Raw genomic sequence first — 23,071 nt, forward strand, 5'->3', positions numbered from 1 at the left:
ACCCATCCAAATAATTGAATTCAGGTGTTCCCATCACTTCCATGGCCACAGGGATATAAAACCATGCTCCTAGGCCTGCAGACTGCTTCTACAAACATTAATGAAAGAATGGGTCGCTCTCAGGAGCTCAGTGAATTCCAGTGTGGTACCATGATAAGATGCCACCTTTGCAAGTCCAGTCATGAAATTTCCTCACTACTAAATATTCCACAATCAACTGTCAGTGGTTTTATAACAACGTGGAAGCGATGACAAAAAATGACAGAGTGGGGTGAGTGGATGTTGAGGTGCATAGTTCGCAGAGATCACCAACTTTCTGCAGAGTCAATCACTACAGACCTCTAAACTTCATGTGGTTTTCAGATTAGCTCAAGAACAGCGTAGAGAGCTTCATAGAATGGACTTCCATGGCCGAGCAGCTGCATCCAAGCCTTACATCATCAAGCGCAATGCAAAGCGTTGAATGTAGTGGTATAAAGCGCCGCCACTGGACTCTAGGGCAGTGAAGACATGTTCTCTGAAGTGACGAATCACACTTCTCCATCTCGCAATCTGATGGATGAGTCTGAGTTTGGCGGTTGCCAGGAGAACAGTACTTGTCTGACTGCATTGTGCCAAGCATAAAGTTTGGTGGAGGGGGGATTATGTTGTGGGTTCTTTTTCAGGAGCTGGGTTCGGCCCCTTAGTTCCAGTGAAAGGAACTCTTAATGCTTCAGCAGACAAAGAGATTTTGGACAATTCCATGCTCCCAAATTTGTGGGAACCGTTTGGGGATGGCTCCTTCCTGTTCCAACATGACTGCACACCAGTGCACAAAGCAAGGTCCATAAAGACATGGATGAGCGAGTTTGGTGTGGGAGAACTTGACTGGGCTGCCCAGAGTCTTGACCTCAACCTGACAGAACACCTTTGGGATGAATTAGAGCGGCCTTCTTGTCCAACATCTCATCTGACCTCACAAATGCACTTCTGGAATGGTCAAAAATTCCCATAAACACACTTCTAAACCTTGTGGAAAGCTGTTATACAGGGAGATTCACTCGAAAGAGGCCCTGAATATTCTGTAATAACTCTCTCTAGGATGAAGCAATCTGAACAACATGCAGGGTGCTCCTCAGTATATGGAGCTTCGAACAAGCTGGGATGCCCCTTTGCTGGAACAGTGAGGTATGCACTGGACAGCCGTTGTGACGTTTACCCTCCATTTGCAACTTTACCCCTTACCCCTTTATGTGTCTGGCAGAAAATATCGACCAGCATTGCATGCAATACAATCAATTATGCATACGTTAAGTTATGTAGTGTATTTTTTTGGTTCAGATTGCTTCATCCTAGCAGGAGTTACAGCAGAATATTTGGGATGAATCTCCCTGTAGCTTCAAAGGTGGGCTGACATCATATTAAACCCTGTGGATTAAGAATGGGATGTCACTTAAGTTCACACAAGTGAATACTTTTGGAAATATAGTGTATCTTTAATATAATTAACCGGGTCATTTACAAAAGTTAAAATGTTTTGATTTCAGGTTGACTTTAAAGCTGCACTAAGTATGATTTGGGGATCTGGTAGAAATGTGTAATTCAAAAGACACTGGTTGTGCTTCAGATTTCCCCGAGTGGATAATTCTGATGATTGTGAGTGCATTGACGGAACATTAAAAGAGAGCACAAAGTCAAAACTTGATATAGGACTTTTCTCAGAATGTCAGTGAAATGTCTAGTATAGCAGTATAATGTTGAGTTTGCATTCAAGATCTAAACATTAAGCCGGACCTTCTTTTTGACTGTGTATTTGACATAATAATATATATTAATATATAAAGACAAAATCTGTTAATGTGAAGATGAAATCTGACCCAACAACTTTGACTTTAGATTATTATTACAGGCTTTAGAGTGTGACTTGCAGAAGCACATACACATGGACACACAAACACCATGTTTTAACATGTTTTTTGCTTCTGACTCACTCAGGTTACTTCTTTCAAGTTTAACCAAAATCTTAAATAGTACTGCTTTAAGTAAAGGTGAATGATCGACTGATCTAGCAGTAAGTGAATTACAGTAGAGACCTTTAAACAGTTAGAGAGAAACATCAGTTTTAGCCATGTTTTCTGATTGGAGATCAGCTCTTTAAGCTGTGTGCTGATCCATGCAGTCAAGTGTGGATAAAAAGTCTGACAGCTCCAGTATAATTGCCTAAATGTTTGTTTAATGGTCTCATGAGTGCTGTTGTGAGACCATTAAACAAACATGTAGCCATTATGCTAGTACTGTCAGATTTTTGTGTGCAATTATTTGACTTTATAATCCATTTTACGTCGCTGGCAGCCTAGTGAGTATCTCTTATCCCTGCAGTGATGAGGACATGCAGAGCTTAGCCAGTCTAATGAGCCTAAAGCATTCAGATGTGGGAAACCTGGAGGACTTTAATGACAGTGATGAGGAGGACAGGAGGACAAGCACAGGAGGAAACATCAGCATAGCAGCAACAGGTAGGAATCTCTTTCTCACACAAACATACAAAGAAATTGTATCAAATACTCATCCAAACATGAAACCACGTACTGTACACACCTCGTTGTTCTTACACTCTCTTTTTCTTAAGCATTCCATATGACCTTGAACTCTGTCTCATTAATATGATTGTTTTCTGGGTCCTCATTTGTGAAACCTGAATTATTCAAATTTTTTTCTTTGTCACAGATTTTTGGTGAAACGATTCCAAATTAACTGCATACAGCCCCATAGATCCTCTACCTTGCTAGGTCATTTAACAGCAATACTTATGAAAGAAAATATCTCGCTTTTAAATCAGCATATTTTAGTTATTTAGTTATATTAGTAATTAACTGTGTCTCAGTAACTCTGTAGGAAATAATGATTCATTAACCTTGTAGGTGTAGATGTGCTTACAAATGTAGGATGGTTTCACAAACAAGACCCCTCGTATCTCTCTCATTTCTACTCTTCTATGGTCAGCTCCTCTTCCTCCTGTTAGAAGAGTCCATGATCAGGCATGGAGGCCTGCTGCAGATGCAAACCCGTCTGTCACAGGTAGCTTTCCATCTTTACTTTCACTTACTTTCTGAACTCAGGTCCTCTTCTCTCTCATTTCTCACCACATTATACCATTCATGTCCATCTTCATTTGAAATTATGGTATTCATCTGTAATAACCCAATGTTATGACCAGTTATTGTCAGTGATGTCAGTTATTGTTGATATACTGTTGATAGGCAATGTAGTTTTTGCGCTGATTAAATACTTAAGTAGAGAGCTGAGAGAACAGGTACTTTTTATATTTGAGAACTGTTTGTTTAATAGTTCATATGAATGTCATCAAGAACCCATTTCAAATGAATGTTTTGTCCCATGCAAACAGATACATATGGGAATAAATCCTATTTTGGAATATATTGAGAACATATTTCATTTTCATGAAAGATTCTAATATATTGTCCTTATTTGGTATTATATATATATAACTGATAAGCTTGTAGTCCAATTGAGATGGGAGTAATTGTGTACTTGTGTACGTATACTATTTAGTGTAACATAAAAACATTAAGTATTAATCTGATATTGCACCACTATGGATTATTTCTAGAGTCTTGCTAAAAATTAATATGTGCTTTAGTTTGAATTTTCTGAATCTTCTGTTTTAGCCTGTCAGTACATGTGAAACATGGAGTCAGTTATTTGTACATACACGTGCTCATGAACATTTTTAGTCTATGCTTATTTGAGTATCTGAGCACTTTCATGCTTGGTTTTTTCGAACCATGTCTTCCCTTTTTCATTTCCTTCTTTTCCTCCAAAACAAATCCTTCACTTGTCCCAATTCCTCATTTCTCTCTCTGTTTACGAATCATCTCCTCTCCATCTTTCAGTTCATTCTGAAATGGAATGGATGAGTGCGTCAGTCACTACTCCTAACCTTCCTCCTCCACCCTCTCTGAATCCTTTTCTTCCGCTACTTCCACCTCCTCCCATCCAATCGCCCCACCCTGCTGGCTCTGTCCAGCACACACGCCCCTCCCCTTACGCCTTCACTGTGCCAGCATTCATCCGCGCTCATCCTCCTGCCCTGCCCAAAATCTTCCAGCCAACAGCAGGCTCAGGTACATACATGCATGCAGCAGAATAATAATCAGAACTGTTTCAATGTAAATTGCAGTCAAACTAACACAAATATACATGAAAACCACAATATACAAAATACTGAAAAACACCACAAAATATGTTCTATGGGTGTCATGTATATCATAAATAGCCGGTTTGTGCATTGTATAGTAAGATCCACATAGTGGTCATTTAATTGTGAAGCATCATGTATACCACTCTAAAAGTCTTTCTTTGTTGCATTGATCTATTCAAAATTTTATTTATTTTTTTCTGGAAAACTTCCTAAAAAACATTCCTCTTGTAACCAGTCATTCATTTAATAACCTGCACCTCCTTTTACTAAAGGTTGAGACCAGACTAGAGAAATTTTGTTTTGACTAAACTGGGGCCTCGACTGTAACATGCTGTGGATTGAGAGTTCTTTAAAAGAGGGCATGTGTTAAACACTGCATTCTATTCTAAGATACTTCCTAGTGCATGTTCTTAAATCATGTCTAAATACAATGTGGGAAGTTGTGTTTTGTATACAAAGAATCTCCTAAACTGCCTGTTCTGTTTAAATTTAAATATAAATGGCCTGACTTTATAGCTCCTGTCTTTAGAGCCATTTGTCTGAACCACATGGTAACCCATACAGCACTCTGTGAATCCGCTCATAGGACTACCCATATGACCTGCACTTGTGTTTTTCCTTTCACTTACTGTTCTAATGAGCCACATTCAAATTCAGTGTTCCTGCTTCAGAGTTTCTTTTCATGCTTGTAAAGATGTACCAGTATGGGAATTGTGGGCTGAAGCTGATATCTTAGAGTTAAAAAATGAAGTTTAATCTTACAAACAAGCTTCTTCTTTCTTTTCTTTTAGATACTTATCTTATTATGCCTCTGTTTTCTGTCTGCTTCTTCTTCTGTTCTCTTTAAGTGCCTATGTCTGTTCCCCGAAGGCCCTCTGGAGGCCAAGCTGACTCTAGTATGATGGAGATCAGCTCTGCTGAGGGTGCTGTAGCGTCACAACCACGCCCCCACTCCTCTGCTTTGCACAGTGTTCCCTCTTTCTCTCTGTCTTCCAACTTTTCCGTCTCTACCTCTCAGCCTACTCCTCTACCTGATATTGCGCAGACAGGTAATGGGTGTTGGTATCGTCATTTATTGTAGGAGTGGGCAATATGAGCCTGTGTTATTGTGACCCTATGTTATTATTGTCATAAGGTACATCATAAAATGCTTTCCTGAGCACATCACAGGTGTCAGCATTAGTTTTCCAGAACACTGGCTAATTGCATGCTTCATAAAAAAAAAATAGACCAGAGCTGGCAATATAGCAAAATTGTAATATCTTGATTCTTCAGGATGTGTTCATTATGCATGATGTGTCACAATATTTATTTTTTTGGATATTTGATAGTGCCACATTTAAAAATATTTTATAATACTATGAAAAACTACGAACACACTGATTTGTATTCAACATTTTACATCCAATACTATTACAGGCCTACTTGTGCTCTCTTTTGATCAAACATATAGGTGGGAAGAGTATTTAAATGCTGGTGATATCTACAGTATGCTCACAAAGACATTTTGTGACGTCATAAATTATGACAATAATAATAAATACTGTCAGGGTGCTCAGCTTTACTGTAGACTACTTATAGAACACTACTAAACAACAAGTGTTACACTGCATAAACTGCATAGTGTAGTAACAAGTAGCTGATTGGATGTCAGCCTTATTTATTCTTTTTTATTTTTTTTTATTTATCTTATTTATTTGCTTACTAATATTTTGATTTTTTACTTGATTTTTATAATTTTTTCAGTATTTTTTTAATTGGCTTAATTTAGCTTTTTTGCAGGTGCTTTTTTCACAGTTGTGTCTGTTCCAACCTCTTGCAAATTTTAGAAAAAAGAATATTATAGTAAATATTGTGTAACGTGAAGCAGTATTACATTTTTGCCATATCAACCACCTCTAATTTAATCTAATCCACTTTACTGTGCTAATTTTTATATCAGCTAGGCTGGTGACATAAAGTAGTTGTGTTAGATTGGCCGTGTTGTAAGAGTATGGTAAACTAGTTTCATTTGAAACAATCTTCATTTGAGTTTTTTTTACCAGCTCCCTCTTCCTCCACTGTTTGCCTATCATTTCCTACAGCTAATTCTTTGCTTCTTCTCACCTTTCATTTACCTCTTTTTCTGTTTTCCTTGGTCTCAGCCACTCAGTCGGCTGCCCCAGGAGTTTGGAGACCTCTCAGTTTTCCCTCTTTACGTCCCCATCCTTCTGCTTCCAGCCCTGTTACTTCTAGTCTTGGCTCTGCCCATCCTGGCTCTATACCGCCCCCTGCACAATGCCCTTTAAAATCCTACCGTGCTTCATTGGCTGAGCCAGGTTCCACTCTCACAAGACCCACCAGCATGCCTTCTGCTACTGAGACAGGTAATTTACCCACACAGAACTGTTTAGTGACAGTATTTGGGAAGTTAATTGACCATTTTCTCTCAAACTCAATTATTATTATTATATTTATTATTAATAAATTAATTAATTATTATTATTATTATAATATAATTATTATCTCTCAAACTCAAGTATACATGTATGTACATTATACAGGAATATGTGCAATACTTAGCAATATGCAATATTTATTGTACATACAATACAGCTGTAAATATCTCCATATTTATATCTTGTAAAAAACATAGTTTTTATTTTGTTTCTATATTTATTTCATATACATATATATACAAACGCTTAGAACTGTGCACAACCCCTCCCCATTCTATTCCGTGTCATTTGTTTACATTGTGTGTTTGCACTGAGATGGAGTTGCTCTTAATCTCATTGTACTGTGTATAGTGACAATAAAGGCATTCTTCTTCTTCTCTTCTTCTATTGATTAGGATTATATGCTATTTATTTCCATATATTAAAAAAAAAAAAGATTCTAGGGTTGGTTTCCCAGACAGGGATTAAGCCTTGTCCTGGAAAATCTCTAGTCAGAACACTGTATGCAATGTTAATGATAACAGCTAGCTAACTTAGGAAAAAACTAAGCTAACTTAGCTTGTTGATGTGTAATAGCCCCATATGAGATACTAATAATGGCAGTTGGCTAACCTAGGTAAACTGTTAGTGTATGTGGGACCAAGATGCAAGAATTTTTAATAAAATGCTAATAATATCAGCTAACTAACCTAACCAAAACCCCAGTTTAGATAAAGGTACCTAAGTAACCTTCTGAACCCCAGTGTACTTGAGACAGAAATTTACCAAGATAATACCCCATATAAAATGCTAATAGTGGCAGCTATCCATTGCTGCCTTCACGTCAGAAATATGTATTTTTGAATGTAGCGGGCATAAACATCCCCACGATGTTCCGTTTACGAGCGGGAGACGTTCTGAGCTGGGAGCATGTCGACAAAATGACGATCACAGATTGTAAACTGGTTATATTTCAGTTATTGAACAGTGACCACGGTGGGCTGAAATCATCTACACAAAAATCCAAATAGAAACATGTGCTATGCGGTGCTTCACACTGGATAAAGGCATTACTTGTCTGAGTAGCGTCCTCTGCTTTACATTTTGTGACAGTAATACAAAATAAACATACAGTCTTTAATGACAGAAAAGCAAAAATAAACAAGAAAGCATTTTTACCTAGCACTTCCATCTTGTTTCTGACCAAAATTACTTGAGCACAAGACACGTTATACTTAGAACCATAGCTAACTTAGGTAAAGTCCTAGTGAACTTGGCGTAAAGGTTTACTTGGCTGTGAAACTCCCATATAAAATGCTAATAATGGCAGCTAGCAAATTTAGGTAAAGTAAAAGTAGTGTGCTTGGGTTAACTGAGACTAAAACTCAGGTACTGCTAAAATAACTATGATACTCTCTTTCTCCCCCTACCCCACCTCCATGGTAGCATCTTGGCAGAGGGAATGGAAGTCTCCTGAAGTGAAGCCCAGCCTGTGTCCTGTTCCTGCTAGCTTAGCGGAACCCATTTGTCATATGCCTGTGCAAAGCACCCAGACACTTCGCAGACCTGCCTCTTTTTCATCTCCCCCTGTTTTAGACCCTCCCCTTAAAAAAGCCATTCATCATGTGTATCCTCCTCCACCCCTAATTGCACCACATCCTCCTTTGTCTTCTCCTGAAGTGTCTTCTCCCACCCCTGATGGTGCTTTCCAACCAGTGAGAGCTGGGTATTCTACTGTAGCCCCGCCTCCATCCCTAACACCATCCGAGGTGGCGTCTGTTCCTGCTTCTCCTTCTTCTTGTTCCTTTGCACCTTCTGAACCCCAACCACCTGCTCACTTACTCCTTGCTGCCATCCCTCTGCCTGCTTCTGTTGCTTCACCTTTGCTCTCCCCCTCCCTCGCTCCTGCTGTGTCATCTATCTCCCCACTCACTCCTCAAGCCACTGTTTCTGCTCTACCATCATCTCCCAACATTTCTGGCTCTGCTGCTGTTGGTTCTGTGGTCACTCCGTCCGTCGACACTCAGACAGGTACAGGGTAAATTTTAAGAACAGTTCTACTAAATTGTTTGCAAAGCTAAACCAATTACATACCTGGTCACTTCTCATATTACTTGATTTAACACTCAAAGCTGTATTTGCATCTTTGAAGGGCTGGGTTTTTTTAGGCCCTCAAAGAACACTGCTGTGTTTTTCAGCCTAATCTCTATCTGCTGCATCTGTTGCATGAAGTTGATTAATTTCAGATTTTTTATAACATGACTTTAGGAACAGAAAACTTGTTGACACAAGACTCACTTACAATAGAAGCTATAGGACTGTTGCTGAATTCCATCAGCAAATGTTTTTCTTTTTCTAGAACACTTTCATGAATTGTACTGTGAAAAATATTTGTAAATTAAGCTGTAAATTTAAATTTCAAGGCATTTTTTTCATAAGAAAGAATTGGTGGCTTTCACAGTCTCCTTCATGATCACGCATGAATACAAAAAACCTAAAGCAAATGAACCCAAACTGCTTCTAGACTTCTTTAATGCTTGAAAGCAACAAACATTACTTTAAATAGATAAAGACGAAACTTTATAAGAACAGCTTGGTTAAGACATTTTCCCTTGTGGGTTTCAAATGAAGACTTGTATGAAGTAGTGGTTGGGATGCTGAAATTATATAGATAAGCATATTCACAGAATTCAGCATTGGCTTCAGTTATAACAGAGTTTTGAGTGAACAATGTTTCTTTTTTTCCAAGAAAAGGGAAACATATCAAATGATTAGTCTCTGGTATCAAACAGTATGAAACAGACATGGCAGAGTTTAGGCTGAATGACGCTGCGGTATCTCTTTAATAGCATGGGTTTTGTAACCTCGTCTTTATAACCCTCACTATCAGAATGATCCATGTTTTTGAATCATATGGTTAAACACTTCAAAACACCAAACCTGTACTCTTTTTCATTACTTGTAACATCTCTCTCCCTCTCCTTCTCCAACTTTTAAATTTTCTTTTCCATCTCTCATGCCATATCTGTCTTAGACCCTTTCCATGGGGTCCAGACGTCAGAATGGAGGCACCAGGTTGTCCCCACCGTGGTTAGACCAAACGTACGCAGACCTACAGCCCCCCTTAATGTGAATTCCCCTACCTCTCCTTTTCCCCTCTCTCCTCCTTCACTCTCTCCCCCACCTCCTGTGCTGTCTGGCTCCCAATTTCTGCCCCAAACTGCCATCGCTCCCCCGATTGCACCTGTCCCTGACACGTGTAAAGGTACACACTGGTGACCTGAAGCTTCAAATGAGCTCCATTCTCATTGCATGTGAATGAATGTACATGCTGAAAGACTAGCTGGCCTTGTATCTCTGCATTGTGTGAGTGTAAAGTAGTGACTGTAACCTTTTCTGACTTTTCTGGCAACAGCACCCTCTGGAGGGTGTTCACAAAAAAGTCAGATACTGTTGTTTTGACTCTTCAACTAGAACAATTTGGAATCGCTTGTCATGTTAGTAGGTTTTGTTTAAATTGTGTATCTATATATATATAATTATTACCAGCTGTTTAATCATTGTATTCCTAGATTTTACCCATTGCAAAATATTGCCATTATGAATGTTATTTATTATTTTTATATCTAAAAATCTAAACATAAGTTTCACAGCTTTTACTGCTATTTATATGAAACCTGTAACTGTTGCCCTGACATCATATAGGACTAGTTTACATACAGTTTGCAAAGGTTTGAACACTCTGGGTTTAACATGTTAAAATACATAAATATGAAATGCACAAATTTTGCATATACCATATTTTTTATGTTTAATTTTTTTAAATATGATGAACAAATAAACAGTAATTGTACAAAATGTGCAGAATTCCATCCTCTGCAGAGGATGTGTAACTTATTTTCAGGCAGAAAATCAACAAAACATGTCAATCGACCAGCATGCCCAAACTTGTGCATAGAAATGTATGTATATGCAACAAACATGGTTTAATATGATTTAAAATGTGGATTCCAAACATTTGAGTGGTGATTCCAAAATTTTAGTGGTAGTGTAAAGAGTCTTTTGTAGGGTAATTGCATGTGGAAACATCTGGGAATAATCTGGATTGTGCTTCAATCAGTTATGGTGCATGAGGTTTGATGTGTGTTTGGCTTGTGACAGACTTGCTTTTAAAAATGTACAGAAAGGAATTTGAGAAAAGTCCATTGTCATTCATAAATACCGCTTGCTTGAAGGTGTTAATAAGAGTGTAAGCACTATTTCTAGGCTGATGTATATGTGATGATGCTGCTGTGTCTCTGAAACACAGCCTTGTTTCGCCTTGGGACTAATTTATGAAAAATGTTGTATCCATGGCATCAACTGTGTGTGCAATGAGAGTAGAATCTCCATGTGAAGGCATTTGTGGCAGTGCATTTAAAAAGTTTGATATTCTGGAAGCATAGACACCTTGTGAGTTTCATTTTTTTTGCACAGAAGCTGATGTAGAGCCACGCTTGTCAACACGTACATACCAATGAGATCACACAATCCATTTTTGTGTTTTGGTGTTTTTCAGAAGTGTATCGGCAGTTGAGCATATTGACAGAGGAGGAATATCCCAGTGCAGTGAGTCCTGGTAAGAAATATTTTGAATAACACGTTAATTGACCTATCCATGCTCCAACCTACAAGTGTGTTCTTTTAATGAACTTTTGGACTAGCTTTAGAAAACAGTCTCAGAAATCCCATTCAACCTAATAAAAATTGGAGAATGCATCGTCCTTTGGATTTAGATACTTAGATTTCTTATTTTCAAAAGGTTAAAAGGTTCAAATTTATTTTGTATGTGTGAAAAAAGATGTTAGGATTGATGCAATGAGGCTAATGTTAACATAGTGGCAAAATTTGTCATAGTTTCCAACATACATATAGTATAGTTTCACTTACCTGCAACAACATAATCCATCTTGAGGATGTAGCATTTTAAGTTGACTAAGCTGACTGACACCAACTAAACTGACCTATAGCTCATATGTTCTCTAAGCAAATGGTTATTATACTTTCTAATGTTCGTCAACTATGTTGAATGGAATTTTTTTGTCTGTAAACCTGTTCAGCCTGGCAACACTTGCTACGAAAGAACGCATTTTCAAGTAGAGCGTGGAAAGGATGATTCTCATTCCTTGTGTTTGCTGTGAGAGTTACATCCTTTTTGTGTCATTATGTGAAGGTGAGGAGAAGACAGATACCAAAATATCAAATGCTCATGGAACCCACGACTTGAGACCATCACCCCGTAAAGCTGGAATGATCAGCATAGCCGGTCAGAGACCAGAGAACTCCAAAGACAAACATCAATTGGTTGTTCCTGGGGTCAAGAAACAGGAAGGAGAGACCGCCTGTGGTCTGAAGATTGTAAAACCAGCACCAGGGTGAGTAAATTGATATTTATAATTCATTAAAACATTATTAGTAACTCTGCTAAACTGCATTTGGAGAGAGCATAAAATCGTGTAAAATTTTCAAAATACACAGTATGAGGTGGTGAAAGTACTCATGCAACATTACATCATCACACCAACAATGCAGGAGTGCATCTCATTAAGATTTCTTTTTTCAGCCAGTAATTTTATATGTTGTGTCTTTTCTTTATGTAATGGAGACTGTTTGCTTTATTTAGACATGAACTAGTTATACTTTATGTTTTCATGGAAAACCTTGTTGTCTTACCATTTGTATGTATGATTCTTACAACATCCTCTTATTATTTACCTGTTAGTGGGTTTAAATGTGTATGGCATACACTTATTAACATTTTTTGTTCTTCATTTTGTAAAACCACTGTTTACTTGATGTGACTGTAGTCTCATTAAACCCAACCACTGTGAGTTGCTGTGCTTACATTTCAGGGTTCAAAATCAAGATTTTTAGTGATATAAATCAATAAAACTGTAAGTTGCCTCATGTGGCTTAAATACAAGTTAAATACAAGGGTATTTGGTATGAAGTGAAAGTGAAGTGCTTACAATCCTGAAATTAAGTGCTAACAATCCTGCTATGCAATCTGTTTAAAGTGGGTGAAATTGTGCTATGACTGCATTGTGCCTGATTGAGTCTCACCCTAATATTTCTCCTTCCCAGACCTGATAGCATGGCCTCTCTACTGGCCTCTAGTCCCAAAGCTTCCAGTGTCACAGATGTCACATATTTTGAGTTACCCAGGGCTGAGAAGGGTGTTGCAGAGATGACACCTACTGAAACAGTCCCTCAAAGTACGCTTGCATCTTTCATAGTCGCAGAGTCCACAGCTGAGGTCAAGTACTCGAAATCAGAAGAGCCAACAAATGCAAAATCAGTCAAACTGCAGATAAAACAGGATAAAGTCATTCCTGTGATCCCTGATAAAGAGGAGACCCCTAAAGCACAAACTGAGTCAACACAGATTCAGAGTATCCAAGCAGATGAGATTGAGCAAGACATTAACCTGCTACTTGAGACAGAACTGGCAGTTAGGCCAGAAAAGACTAAAATGGATAAGGGGTAAGTGTAGCATGACATGGCATGGTTTGGTTTGGCTCATTTATTTAAATACATTTGCAGAGCTGTAGTTATAGCTGTATAACATAGATGCACTAAATCAGTTATAGCATGCATATCGCCATCTGTACAGGCATGCACATTTGCCCATTTTATTAAGTCCATCTGACAATCTCCCTCTTTGACATGAGTTCTGGTCTCCCTGTCCCTCAGAGCCAAAAGCATGCCTGCTTTTCTGCCCTTTTGCCCAAGAACGCCCAATTCTCCTTGGTTGCCATCAACATCGACACATAATACAACTGTAGATCAGAGCAGAGTTTTGCCAGTAAACAGGTCAGATGGAAACAATGAAGAAGTCAGTGATCAAAAATCAAATCAAGAGAATGGGGCTATGACAAATATTGTGAATCTTTCAGGGGATAAACATGTTCCACAGTTTGAAGAGCTGCATAAAGCAGAAGGAACGCCAGCTGATATTGAGGCAACCTGTGCAGAAAGATCACATGTTCCTGAATTCCCATCTTGGCAAGATATTAAAGCAGGTGAGGGTGAGCAGAGGCCTGCAGATGAAAGCCCACCACAAGAGAAGATGTACACAACACCATGCATGATCAGCCTTCTTCCATCCTGTCCAAGAACTGCGCTTATACCTGGCTTACCGTCTTTATTTTTGTCAGAACAAACTGTGGAATGGCAATCGCTTAAAGGTTCAGGGAGTATTACACAACTCAAAGTGATAATAACTAAGTTTATTCATAATCTGGGTATACAGTACCATGACATGAATATAGTAGGAAAAATGATTTCACTGAGGCCAACTTGCCCACGATCTGTCAGTATTCCAGGCTTTCCGTCTGTGCCATTTTATGCAGATGACAAGTCAAACGTGGCTAGTCTCCTTCCAACTTGTCCAAAAGCCTCAAGAGTGTCTGGCTTACCCTCAAGACTACCAGTCACCCTCTTAGAAAATGAAATCTGGCCCAAGAATAACACGGTCTTATGGGAAAGTAAGCTGAAGAAAGATAAAGTACAGATTCATGCCATGGTGAATAAAGATATGACTGAAGTAATGTTTTTTATGAGACCGTCTTGCTCAACATCATCTAGGATCCCTGGACTTCCATCTGCTCCAAGCTCCACACCACAAGAACATCTGTGTGTGGTAAATATGTTACCATCTTGCCCAAGGATTTCTAGCATGGCAGGGTTTCCTTCCACAGTGTTTCTCAATATTGACCAAGATTTTCAACAGTGTCCTTCTGGCAAGTTGCCATTATTTGTTATCCAAAAGAAAGATGATCCAAGAAAGGTAATCCGTGACCTGGGAGAGTCATACTATGATATCAGATTAGTAAGAAATATGGTTTCACTGAGACAAACATGCCCAAGAGCTACCACTGTTCCTGGTTTTCCATCTGCCCCAAATATGGCTGAATTTCTTCTAGTGTGTCCCAAAACATCAGAAATGTCTAATCTACCCTCAGGACTGCCAGTAGTTAAGAACAAGCCTATGGATAGTAGAAGCCCAAAGCTAAGACCTCAGAAACACCCAAGTACTGTAAATATGTTACCATCTTGCCCAAACAATTCCAAAATTATAGGAATCCCATCCATAATGTCTCTGAAAACAGACGAAGATGTAATTCAACAATGGATTTTCAACAAGAATGCACTGATCAAAATGCCAAAACAGGAAAAGTCAAACATATGTATTATTTTACCTCAAATTATGGACATATTTAAGGAAAACATTGATTTTGCAAGGTCTATGGTGGCCTTATTGCCAACATGTCCCCGAAAAGCACAAATCCCTGGCTTCCCATCTGCACTAACTCAGAATGAAGAGAGCTCACACAGGATGATAAGAACTGTGACTTCTTGTCCAAATGTTTCTTGTATCCTTGGAATGCCATCTGTGGTCAACACTGAATCTATGTCTTTAGGTAAATGGCCAGTGAAAACACAGCCATTCTGGGTGAAAGGAATGAGTAATCATCCATGCTGTTCCACACTTACATATCCACCTCAATATGAACTTACAGATGATGACGGAAGTATAAAGAGCATGGCTTTATTAGTGCCATCTTGTCCAAGAAAAGCAAGAATGTCTGGTTTTCCCTCTGTGCCCACATTGGATAAGCATATGATGTCAAATATGCAATCATCCTGTGCAGAAGTTTCTGAAACCAATGGTTCCCCATGGTTAGAATCAGCCAGCATAGCTAGCTGTCATTTGACTACTATTAACATTTCAACAGAAAATTCAATAGTACATGAAACAATTCAAAATAATGCGAGCAAATTGGTTAGCTCAAGGCAGGAGACCACAGAGGATTTGGGCTTTTGGGCAAGACATGAGGAAGGAAAAAGGGGAATTCTGGAGAATGGGTAAGTTTAGAATAGGATTATGGAAATTATGCTTAACAGAAACTTGAATTTCTCACCCTGCAGCCAGTAGACAGTGCGTAACATAATTTCCCATAAACCCTGTGTTCAGGAAAATACACTACAGATTGTGGCACTCCCTACCTCCAGACATGCCACTAATACTGACTGCTGGGGAGAGGTGAGTTGCGCTTGTGCTTGTACCAGTGCTGTGCTAACTTACCATGCCATAACAAGTACATTTGTAACTCTCCATTTTTAAGATTTTATATTAGATGCACCACATAGCAGATGATGTATCATCAATTCTAGAGATTAAGAGGTACCAATTTGAAAAGGGCAACTGTGAGAAACTGTCACTGAGCCCTGTGTGTGTATGCTTGAAGCATGTGTTTATAATTTGATATGTGGTTGCTGTGTTTTACACTATTTTGAAATGGATACCACGCTGCTGTCTGTTCCCTCTAGAATGGAATGAGCATTATACATTTATTGTAATATTGTAAAACATGCATGTATAACTTTTACTGATGCTATATATGTCAAGTCCCTTCACCATAATATTTTACTTCCTTCAGAATTGAAAGTACAGATGATGAAATCCCAAAAACAGAAGATTACACAGATGCACGCATAGATTACTCTGCTTATAAAGAGTGCACATTTGAAGACCTGCAACAAAGACCAGACCAGCTGACGTACAGACACGAGAATGAAAAAGGGACAGAGGAGGACTCAGATAATCTGTTATCTTCCATGTGTCGGTCCAAAAGATCACAGAAAGAGTGGACACCTAACATGGTGGATCTCTTTCCAGCATGTCCAAGAATTTCTAGAGTACCTGGATTTCCATCTTCAGATTTCTCTAACAGTTATCTGACAGAGGGGATGGACTGGCCTACGGGTGCAAGTATATTATGGAGCAAGCCAGCAAGACCAAAAAAGGACGAAACTGTTCTGTCTACACATTATGCGGAAAGATCTGAGCATAACATAAACATGATTAAAAGTATGCTATCTTTGGCTTATTCATGTCCTAGTCAAACAAGTATTCCAGGCTTTCCATCTGCCAAAAAGCTGAAAGGTTTAGAAACATCTTGCATAGCCACAGCTTGCCCTGAGATATCCAGTGTAGCAGGTATACCTTCAAGATCCCAAATTCAAGAAGAGAGGCCTCATGTAGAGTGGCAGAATGTGAGAAAGTGTTTGTGGAAGAACCCGTCAAAAGAGGAACTGATTTGCATCATAAATACACCAATTCAGTATACTGATATTTCGGTAAACATGGCAACTATTATTCCAACTTGCCCTGAGGTAGCACTTATTCCTGGTTTCCCATCTGCACCATATGCAAAAGAAAGAGGTGTGCTCGTATGGGGAGAGCCAAGTGTGGATATCATTTCTTCATCTTGTCCCATAACATCTAAGGTTTCTGAGAGTTTGGAGGACAATCTTGGGATGTCGATAGAGACAACAAACTTGAAAGAAACACCACAAGAGCAGCAGTTTGAGCCAAATGTGGATATTCTTTCCTCAGCTTCCTCACTAGTATGTACAGTTCCTGGCAGTTTGAAGGATAATCTTGGGATGTCTGCACTGCAAATTCAAAAGGCGCCAAATATGTCAGAACTTCTTCCATCTTGTCCAGTGATCTCAAGAATTCCCGGATACCCCACTAAAATGGTATCTAAGGATTTACAGTGGATCAGTAATCAGATGCTAAATTTAAGAAAGTCACTGAAGGAAAAGAGAACCAATATTATTGATGCTAATAAAAATAGAAAGGATATGAAAAAAAGCGTGGCTTTACTACCAACCTGCCCTCTTGTGGCAAGCATTCCAGGTTTTCCATCTGCACAACGACGTAATTTTCAGAGCAAGCCAAGCATGCATAGCATTCGTTCTGCCTGCCCAGTGCTCTCCCATATAGCTGGGTGTCAGAGCATATTGATTCCCATATCATCTGGATGGCCATCCAGTCAAACTGTAATGTGGGCTAGGCAAAATAAGAGCCCTTCTGTTATCATGAGTATAGCCAAGGAGAACAAGGCAGATTTTGAAAGAATGGTGGCTTTGGTGCCATGCTGTCCATCAAAAACCTGTATTCCTGGTTTTCCATCTGTACCAGAGCCAAAAATGCAAAATATGACTCCATCTTGCCCTAAAATATCCAACATTGCAGGATACCCATCTAAAGATAAAACAGTGCATTTGAACTGGTTAGTTGACAGAAAACAATTGTGGTGTAGCACACCAAAACACAAGTTGGTTCTTATCAAGGACACAATATATGAAAGCAAAGATTCACTGAAAATCATGTTTGCCTTAGTTCCAACATGTCCACCACTGGCCACAATATCAGGATTCCCATCTGCACCAAAGCCAGCAGCTATTCCTAGTATGGTAAATCTGGAACCATGTATTCCAAAAAGTTCAAAAATTATTGGATTTCCATCAAGAGAGAAAATACAAACAAGACCATGGTTGGTTGAGAAAAAAAACTGGGAGAAACCTTTAAAAACAAGATCAGGCCTTCTTATACAAAGCTCCATAGACCCTTCATGTCAACAAACAGACCATTACATTGTGAAGAGAATGTTTGCTATGGCATCAACTTGCCCAAGAGAAGCTCACATTCCTGGTTTTCCTTCTTTACCTCAAGTAAAAGTGGAGAGTTTCTTTTTACAGAAAGAGCCGTATATAGAAAATGTATTGCATTCATGCCCAAGGATTGCTGTTGCTTCTGGCTTCCCCTCTGTATATCCCGTGGTCTCAGTGGATCCATTGTGGTCTGTTCAGGAGGAGCCAATATGGGTTAAACCAGAGAAAGAGACACCGATTTTAACTACAAGCACAATCAAAGACTGTGAAAGATATAAAAAAATGGCACTGCTTTTGCCAGTGTGTCCTAGTGAAGCTAGAATTCCTGGATTTCCATCTGCAATTAAGCTCACAAAAGTGGAGCACACAATGACTGCCCTCTTATCGTCTTGCCCAAATGTATCAAGTATTCCTGGAATGCCATCTAGAAAGCAAATGGCTCAAGCGGAGGACGTAATACCTTATTGGCCACTACTTTGGGCAAAGCCTCTGGTGACAAAGGTAGCTGTCATTTTTACTACCTTCCCCACAACTGAAGACAAAACAAATATGTCTGCTTTGGTGTGTTGTTGCCCAAATGAAGCAAAAATTCCTGGATTCCCTTCATTGTCTGTGTCTAATCCTGATTTTATACAAACCAATCTGAATGCATCAACTTCCAGTCTAACTCAGACACAAATGGACTCAGAAACTGAAACTGTTACACATCATATCACAGTAGAATGGGATCTAGCAATGGATGTCAAAATATCTGGTAAGCGTGCTTTCAGAGTGTGATATTGTTAACACAGCAATATTTCATGAAAGCAGAGTGGAAATTATTACTCGATCTTTTTAAAGATAAACCCGTGAAGACTGAAAATATTACAGAAATGTCCATGTGCGAAGGGTGAGTTTATTTCTACCTGTGGCATGCTTACTAGCACTTCAGTAGTTCTTGTGTGCATTGTTGAAAGAGGAAAAACTGGAATGAACTCACACCAGCAAGATGTCACAAGTTCACTTATGTTTGTAATGTCAAATTGACTGTATCTGAAGTAAATAAATCGCTAAAATGATACAGATTGTGCCCTGTGTAAGACCTTTGTTTTGTGATGGGAAACCACCATGGCACTAACTTGGCACTAACACAACTAAATCAAAACAAAGGCTAAATAAAGACTATTTATAACCTAGGTTTGTAGACCAACAACAGCGCTGCAAATTTGCACTGGCTTGTATCTTATAAACCTTTGATAAATATGATTTTATGACTTCAGCTTATTATTTATAAAAATACTAAAAGCTCTTACTTCAAGGCATGTGTGTGCATGTGTTATATATCTGCAAAAGATGTAATTTAAAGAGAACTGATTTTGTGAGCATGTGTTGTGGAGAGAAACATGAGAGAAGCACTAGGCATGAATACAGGTTTGGACTATTCAAATGTCCTAAGTTGTCTATCCCTCAGCGAAAGCTCTCAGCAAGAAGAACAGTCTTTGAAAGAATATGAAGTTGTGGAGCAGTCATCTCCATGCAAAGCCCACGATACTACAGACCTGTCAGACACTGATATAACCTCTGGATGGGAGGTACTGGAGGCAGAGGATCCTTTTACAGAAAAAGAGGGGTCGACAGGTCTTGTTCAAACCATAGTTGGTGTCTTTCACAAAGGGTAAGCAGGAAAGTTAGATGCAGCATGACAGGTTGATGAAGCAAGCCTCTGATCTTTGTTTAATAGGTTTGTTTAGGCATTAAAGAGCTCATGGCAACTGAGATATGTTGACACAAGTGTTTTTTTGGAACAAACATTTGAACCCATGGTGGCCTTTTGAGGATAAAATTGAGGAGTAATAGTATAGAAAGGGATGAATGTGTTGTGAAATTTTGGTGTGATTGTAATTAGAAGATATATTTTGGCTGGACTTTAAGAATTGGTACTCTTTTTTTTTTTTGTTCTAATACTAAAGTTGTCCATTTTTTTTTAGCTATGAGACAGTAGCTGCCATGTTGCAGCCCTCTGGTTCTGGAGTGATTGATGACCCCTCTTGTTTGAGGGAGTCTGAAAATGACATTGCTGTCAAGCCCAGAGAACCTTCTTGTGAACCTGATGAGGAGCCAGCCCTGAAGAAAATGTTGCCTGTGTCAGCATCTCAGCCTCACTTCCCCATAAGTGCTGAGCCATACATGTGGCGTTTGTGTGATGGACGATCTGAATCATCCTTGTCCTTTAAAGATACTGAAAGCTGGTTTAGTAAGGATGGAGAATGTAAGCTGATGAAGAAGTGGCCACCACTAACAGAGGCTGACCTACATGAGATCACTAAAGAAGAGGAAATCAAAACTGTTTTGGACACTTCAATACAAGACAGCAGAGCAACCCTCAAAGGACATTTTATTGATCACAGTAAGAATGGTAAAGAAGAGCACTTGAATAAGCCAGTTGAGGATGAGTTGAGTGCAGCTATGTCAACATTATTTATAGAAAAGGGGTGAGTGTGGACCCACAGTTTCTTGAGTGGCAGCATGGCATAAGTGTGAATTTTGTTTGACCGTTTTATTTTGTTTTCTTTTTGTTTTCTTTTTATTTCTTTGTTAGTTCTTGCCAGTAGCACGTGTTTTTACATCTCAAGCCTTTTGATCCTGAAGCAGCCTCACATTGTCTTTGTCCGGCAGTCTAATGGTTTAATTTTTGTGTCAAAGGCATTAATATGTGGCGCATGGATATTAAGCATAGTTTGTGTTTGTTTAATACTTTTAGCTATCAGCTGATATTGACTGAGGGTTTTTGTTTGTTTTTGGAATAACATTTGTGTGGAATGTAGGTTTGGTGGTTTTTGATGAGAATGTTGTGGAAATCATGAAGGAATTGATGTTCATCTGAGGCATCAATTATAAATATCTGGTAGTGATTCTGTATTCTTATTCTTAAGGACCGAGATTCATAGAGCTCAAGAGGTGTCCAAGTTCCCCCAGCCTCCAAGAAGCAAGTCACTGGGGAAAACCTCTCTGCCATTCCCACAAAAACTTGAGGCTGGGACTGAAGAGACTGCTGTTTTAACATCTAATCAGCCAGTTCCACCACAGCGGACTAGGAAGAAAGACAGTATTTCAGACCCCTCTCCACCAGTTGTCACTGATGACCTAGAACCCATCATTTCTTGCTCTGTTCCAGCTATTGTCCCACCTTGTCGCAGCAAGAAAAATAATAACCCAACTGAGGAATCATTAAAAAGTAATTCTCAGATTGAAAGTGTTTCTGTTGGATCAGATGTGTTGCAGAGAACTGAAGGAGGTATTCCTGAGTCTGTAACTGAGGATAAGCAAGTAGAAGAGGCTAGCCACAAAGAAACTATCAGAGATACTTCAGAAAAAAGCCAGGCAACTACACAGGAAAGTTCTGTAGCTAAAAGTATTGTGCACTCTCCTTCTGATTTACCTTTCCCAATGCCTCGGGTGAAGAAACGCCTTAGTGCTTCCTTCCCAGATGATCACCAAAATGTTGCTGGGGAAGATTTCTCAACTGAAACAAAAATATCCACTGGTCAGACTCAAGGATCTACCAGTAAGGAGCAACCAGAGCTAGTATCTATGCCCTCTCAGGAATTAATACCACACCCTAGCAAGAGAGAAGAAAACTCTTCTTTGAGTGGGGATTTTAAAGCTGGTGGTAGTGAAAGTGAAACTGAAATGGAGAAGAAGAATCAACTGCTCTCCATTTTCAAAACAGATATATCTGACTCTGAGACTGTCACAAAAACAGCTGTTGATACCCAGCCTGGTGAGGAGTTGGAAGACAGAAGACAGCCGGTGCAAAAAGTGTGTGAAATCAAAGTTGCTGAAGAGAGCTCAAGACAAGTCAAGCCGACAGATCATCAAGTTCCAATGCCACGTGTGAGGAAACAAAGAAATGGTTCTTTTAATGCTGATGTATCAACTACCTCAGCCTCCATTCCCGTTCAAACAGATACAGCTGACAGAGAGGTCACTCAGAACCTTAGTGACTTGAATTTACCTGTACCACTTCCACGTGTGAAAAAGCGCCTTAGTGGCTCTTTTACAGAGGAAATCCCTATGTCTGCTCAAGAACAGAAAGAGTTCACCCAATTTCTTGATCAAGGGGAAAAAGAGAAAAGTCCACCTGTTCCAATTCCTCGTTCAAAGAAGCGCCTCAGTGCTACTTTCCCAGATGATAGCCCTACCTCCAGTACCCAAGGTTCCTCCTTAGTGGACCCAACTAAAAGCAAAGCTCCTCTCCCCTCAGGAAGTGAATCAATATTACCTTATTCACAAATGTCTTCAGAAGACAACATCCAGGGGCTTGAGCAACCCCATAAAGAATCCTTTGACAGACTGTTGGATACTGAGAAAAAGGCTACAGTCCATCCAGAGCCTTCTTTGACTATTCATGAAGACAACAGACAACAGTTTGAAGGGGTCATCCAACACACAGCTGGAGAGATTGCTAAAGCTGGAATGCTGAGTGAGACTAATATAGTCACAATTCACAATCAAAATACTGATTATGTGAAAGACAGTGATAAAAATCAGGAAATAGAAATAAACAAGAAGGAAAAAGGAGAGGATAAGGTTCCTTTGGGCTCTGTTTCTTTAGATGAGACAGCAATTTCCTTAGATTTAATAAGGTGAGTCATGAAGGACAGAGTTTTAGATTGGTGTGGGTGAAGGATGTCAGTATAAATTGATTTACCTGTTTATGTACTGTACATTTCCAGATTTCATTTCTATAATATTGTTTTTTTTATTATATTGTTATTTTTTACTTGTGTTTCAAATGGTCGTGTGCCTGTTTGTTTGTTTCTTTGTTTGTTTGTTTTTTACACTTAATGCAACAGAAAAATTGACAGTCCAACAACAATGCAACAAAAAGCAGTGAAAATGAATGTGGTGTCTTTGTTTGCACAGAATTCATTCTTTTTTCTTTTTTGTTACTGTTTCTGTTTCCTAG

At 39.1% G+C, this 23,071-nt stretch overlaps 1 protein-coding gene across 9 annotated transcripts in view; it reads left to right on the forward strand.

The window, feature by feature from the left end:
* Positions 1-23,071, forward strand: part of ehbp1l1a (EH domain binding protein 1-like 1a) — a 45,956-nt gene that overhangs the window by 11,391 nt on the left and 11,494 nt on the right. The window contains exons 6-22 of one of the 9 annotated variants that reach the window (XM_017719964.2): positions 2,359-2,495; positions 2,983-3,057; positions 3,894-4,124; positions 5,050-5,250; positions 6,346-6,567; positions 8,065-8,649; positions 9,653-9,883; positions 11,177-11,236; positions 11,831-12,032; positions 12,742-13,140; positions 13,351-15,525; positions 15,635-15,703; positions 16,101-18,877; positions 18,964-19,012; positions 19,574-19,777; positions 20,091-20,594; positions 21,036-22,748. In XM_017719964.2, coding sequence (XP_017575453.1) covers positions 2,359-2,495; positions 2,983-3,057; positions 3,894-4,124; positions 5,050-5,250; positions 6,346-6,567; positions 8,065-8,649; positions 9,653-9,883; positions 11,177-11,236; positions 11,831-12,032; positions 12,742-13,140; positions 13,351-15,525; positions 15,635-15,703; positions 16,101-18,877; positions 18,964-19,012; positions 19,574-19,777; positions 20,091-20,594; positions 21,036-22,748 — 9,834 coding nt within the window. The remainder of the gene's footprint in view (positions 1-2,358; positions 2,496-2,982; positions 3,058-3,893; positions 4,125-5,049; positions 5,251-6,345; positions 6,568-8,064; positions 8,650-9,652; positions 9,884-11,176; positions 11,237-11,830; positions 12,033-12,741; positions 13,141-13,350; positions 15,526-15,634; positions 15,704-16,100; positions 18,878-18,963; positions 19,013-19,573; positions 19,778-20,090; positions 20,595-21,035; positions 22,749-23,071) is intronic. The other 8 variants (XM_017719966.2, XM_017719970.2, XM_017719967.2 and 5 more) reach the window with 8 other exon arrangements.

This window comes from Pygocentrus nattereri, chromosome 2 (assembly GCF_015220715.1).
Source record: "Pygocentrus nattereri isolate fPygNat1 chromosome 2, fPygNat1.pri, whole genome shotgun sequence".
Taxonomy (NCBI): domain Eukaryota; kingdom Metazoa; phylum Chordata; class Actinopteri; order Characiformes; family Serrasalmidae; genus Pygocentrus; species Pygocentrus nattereri.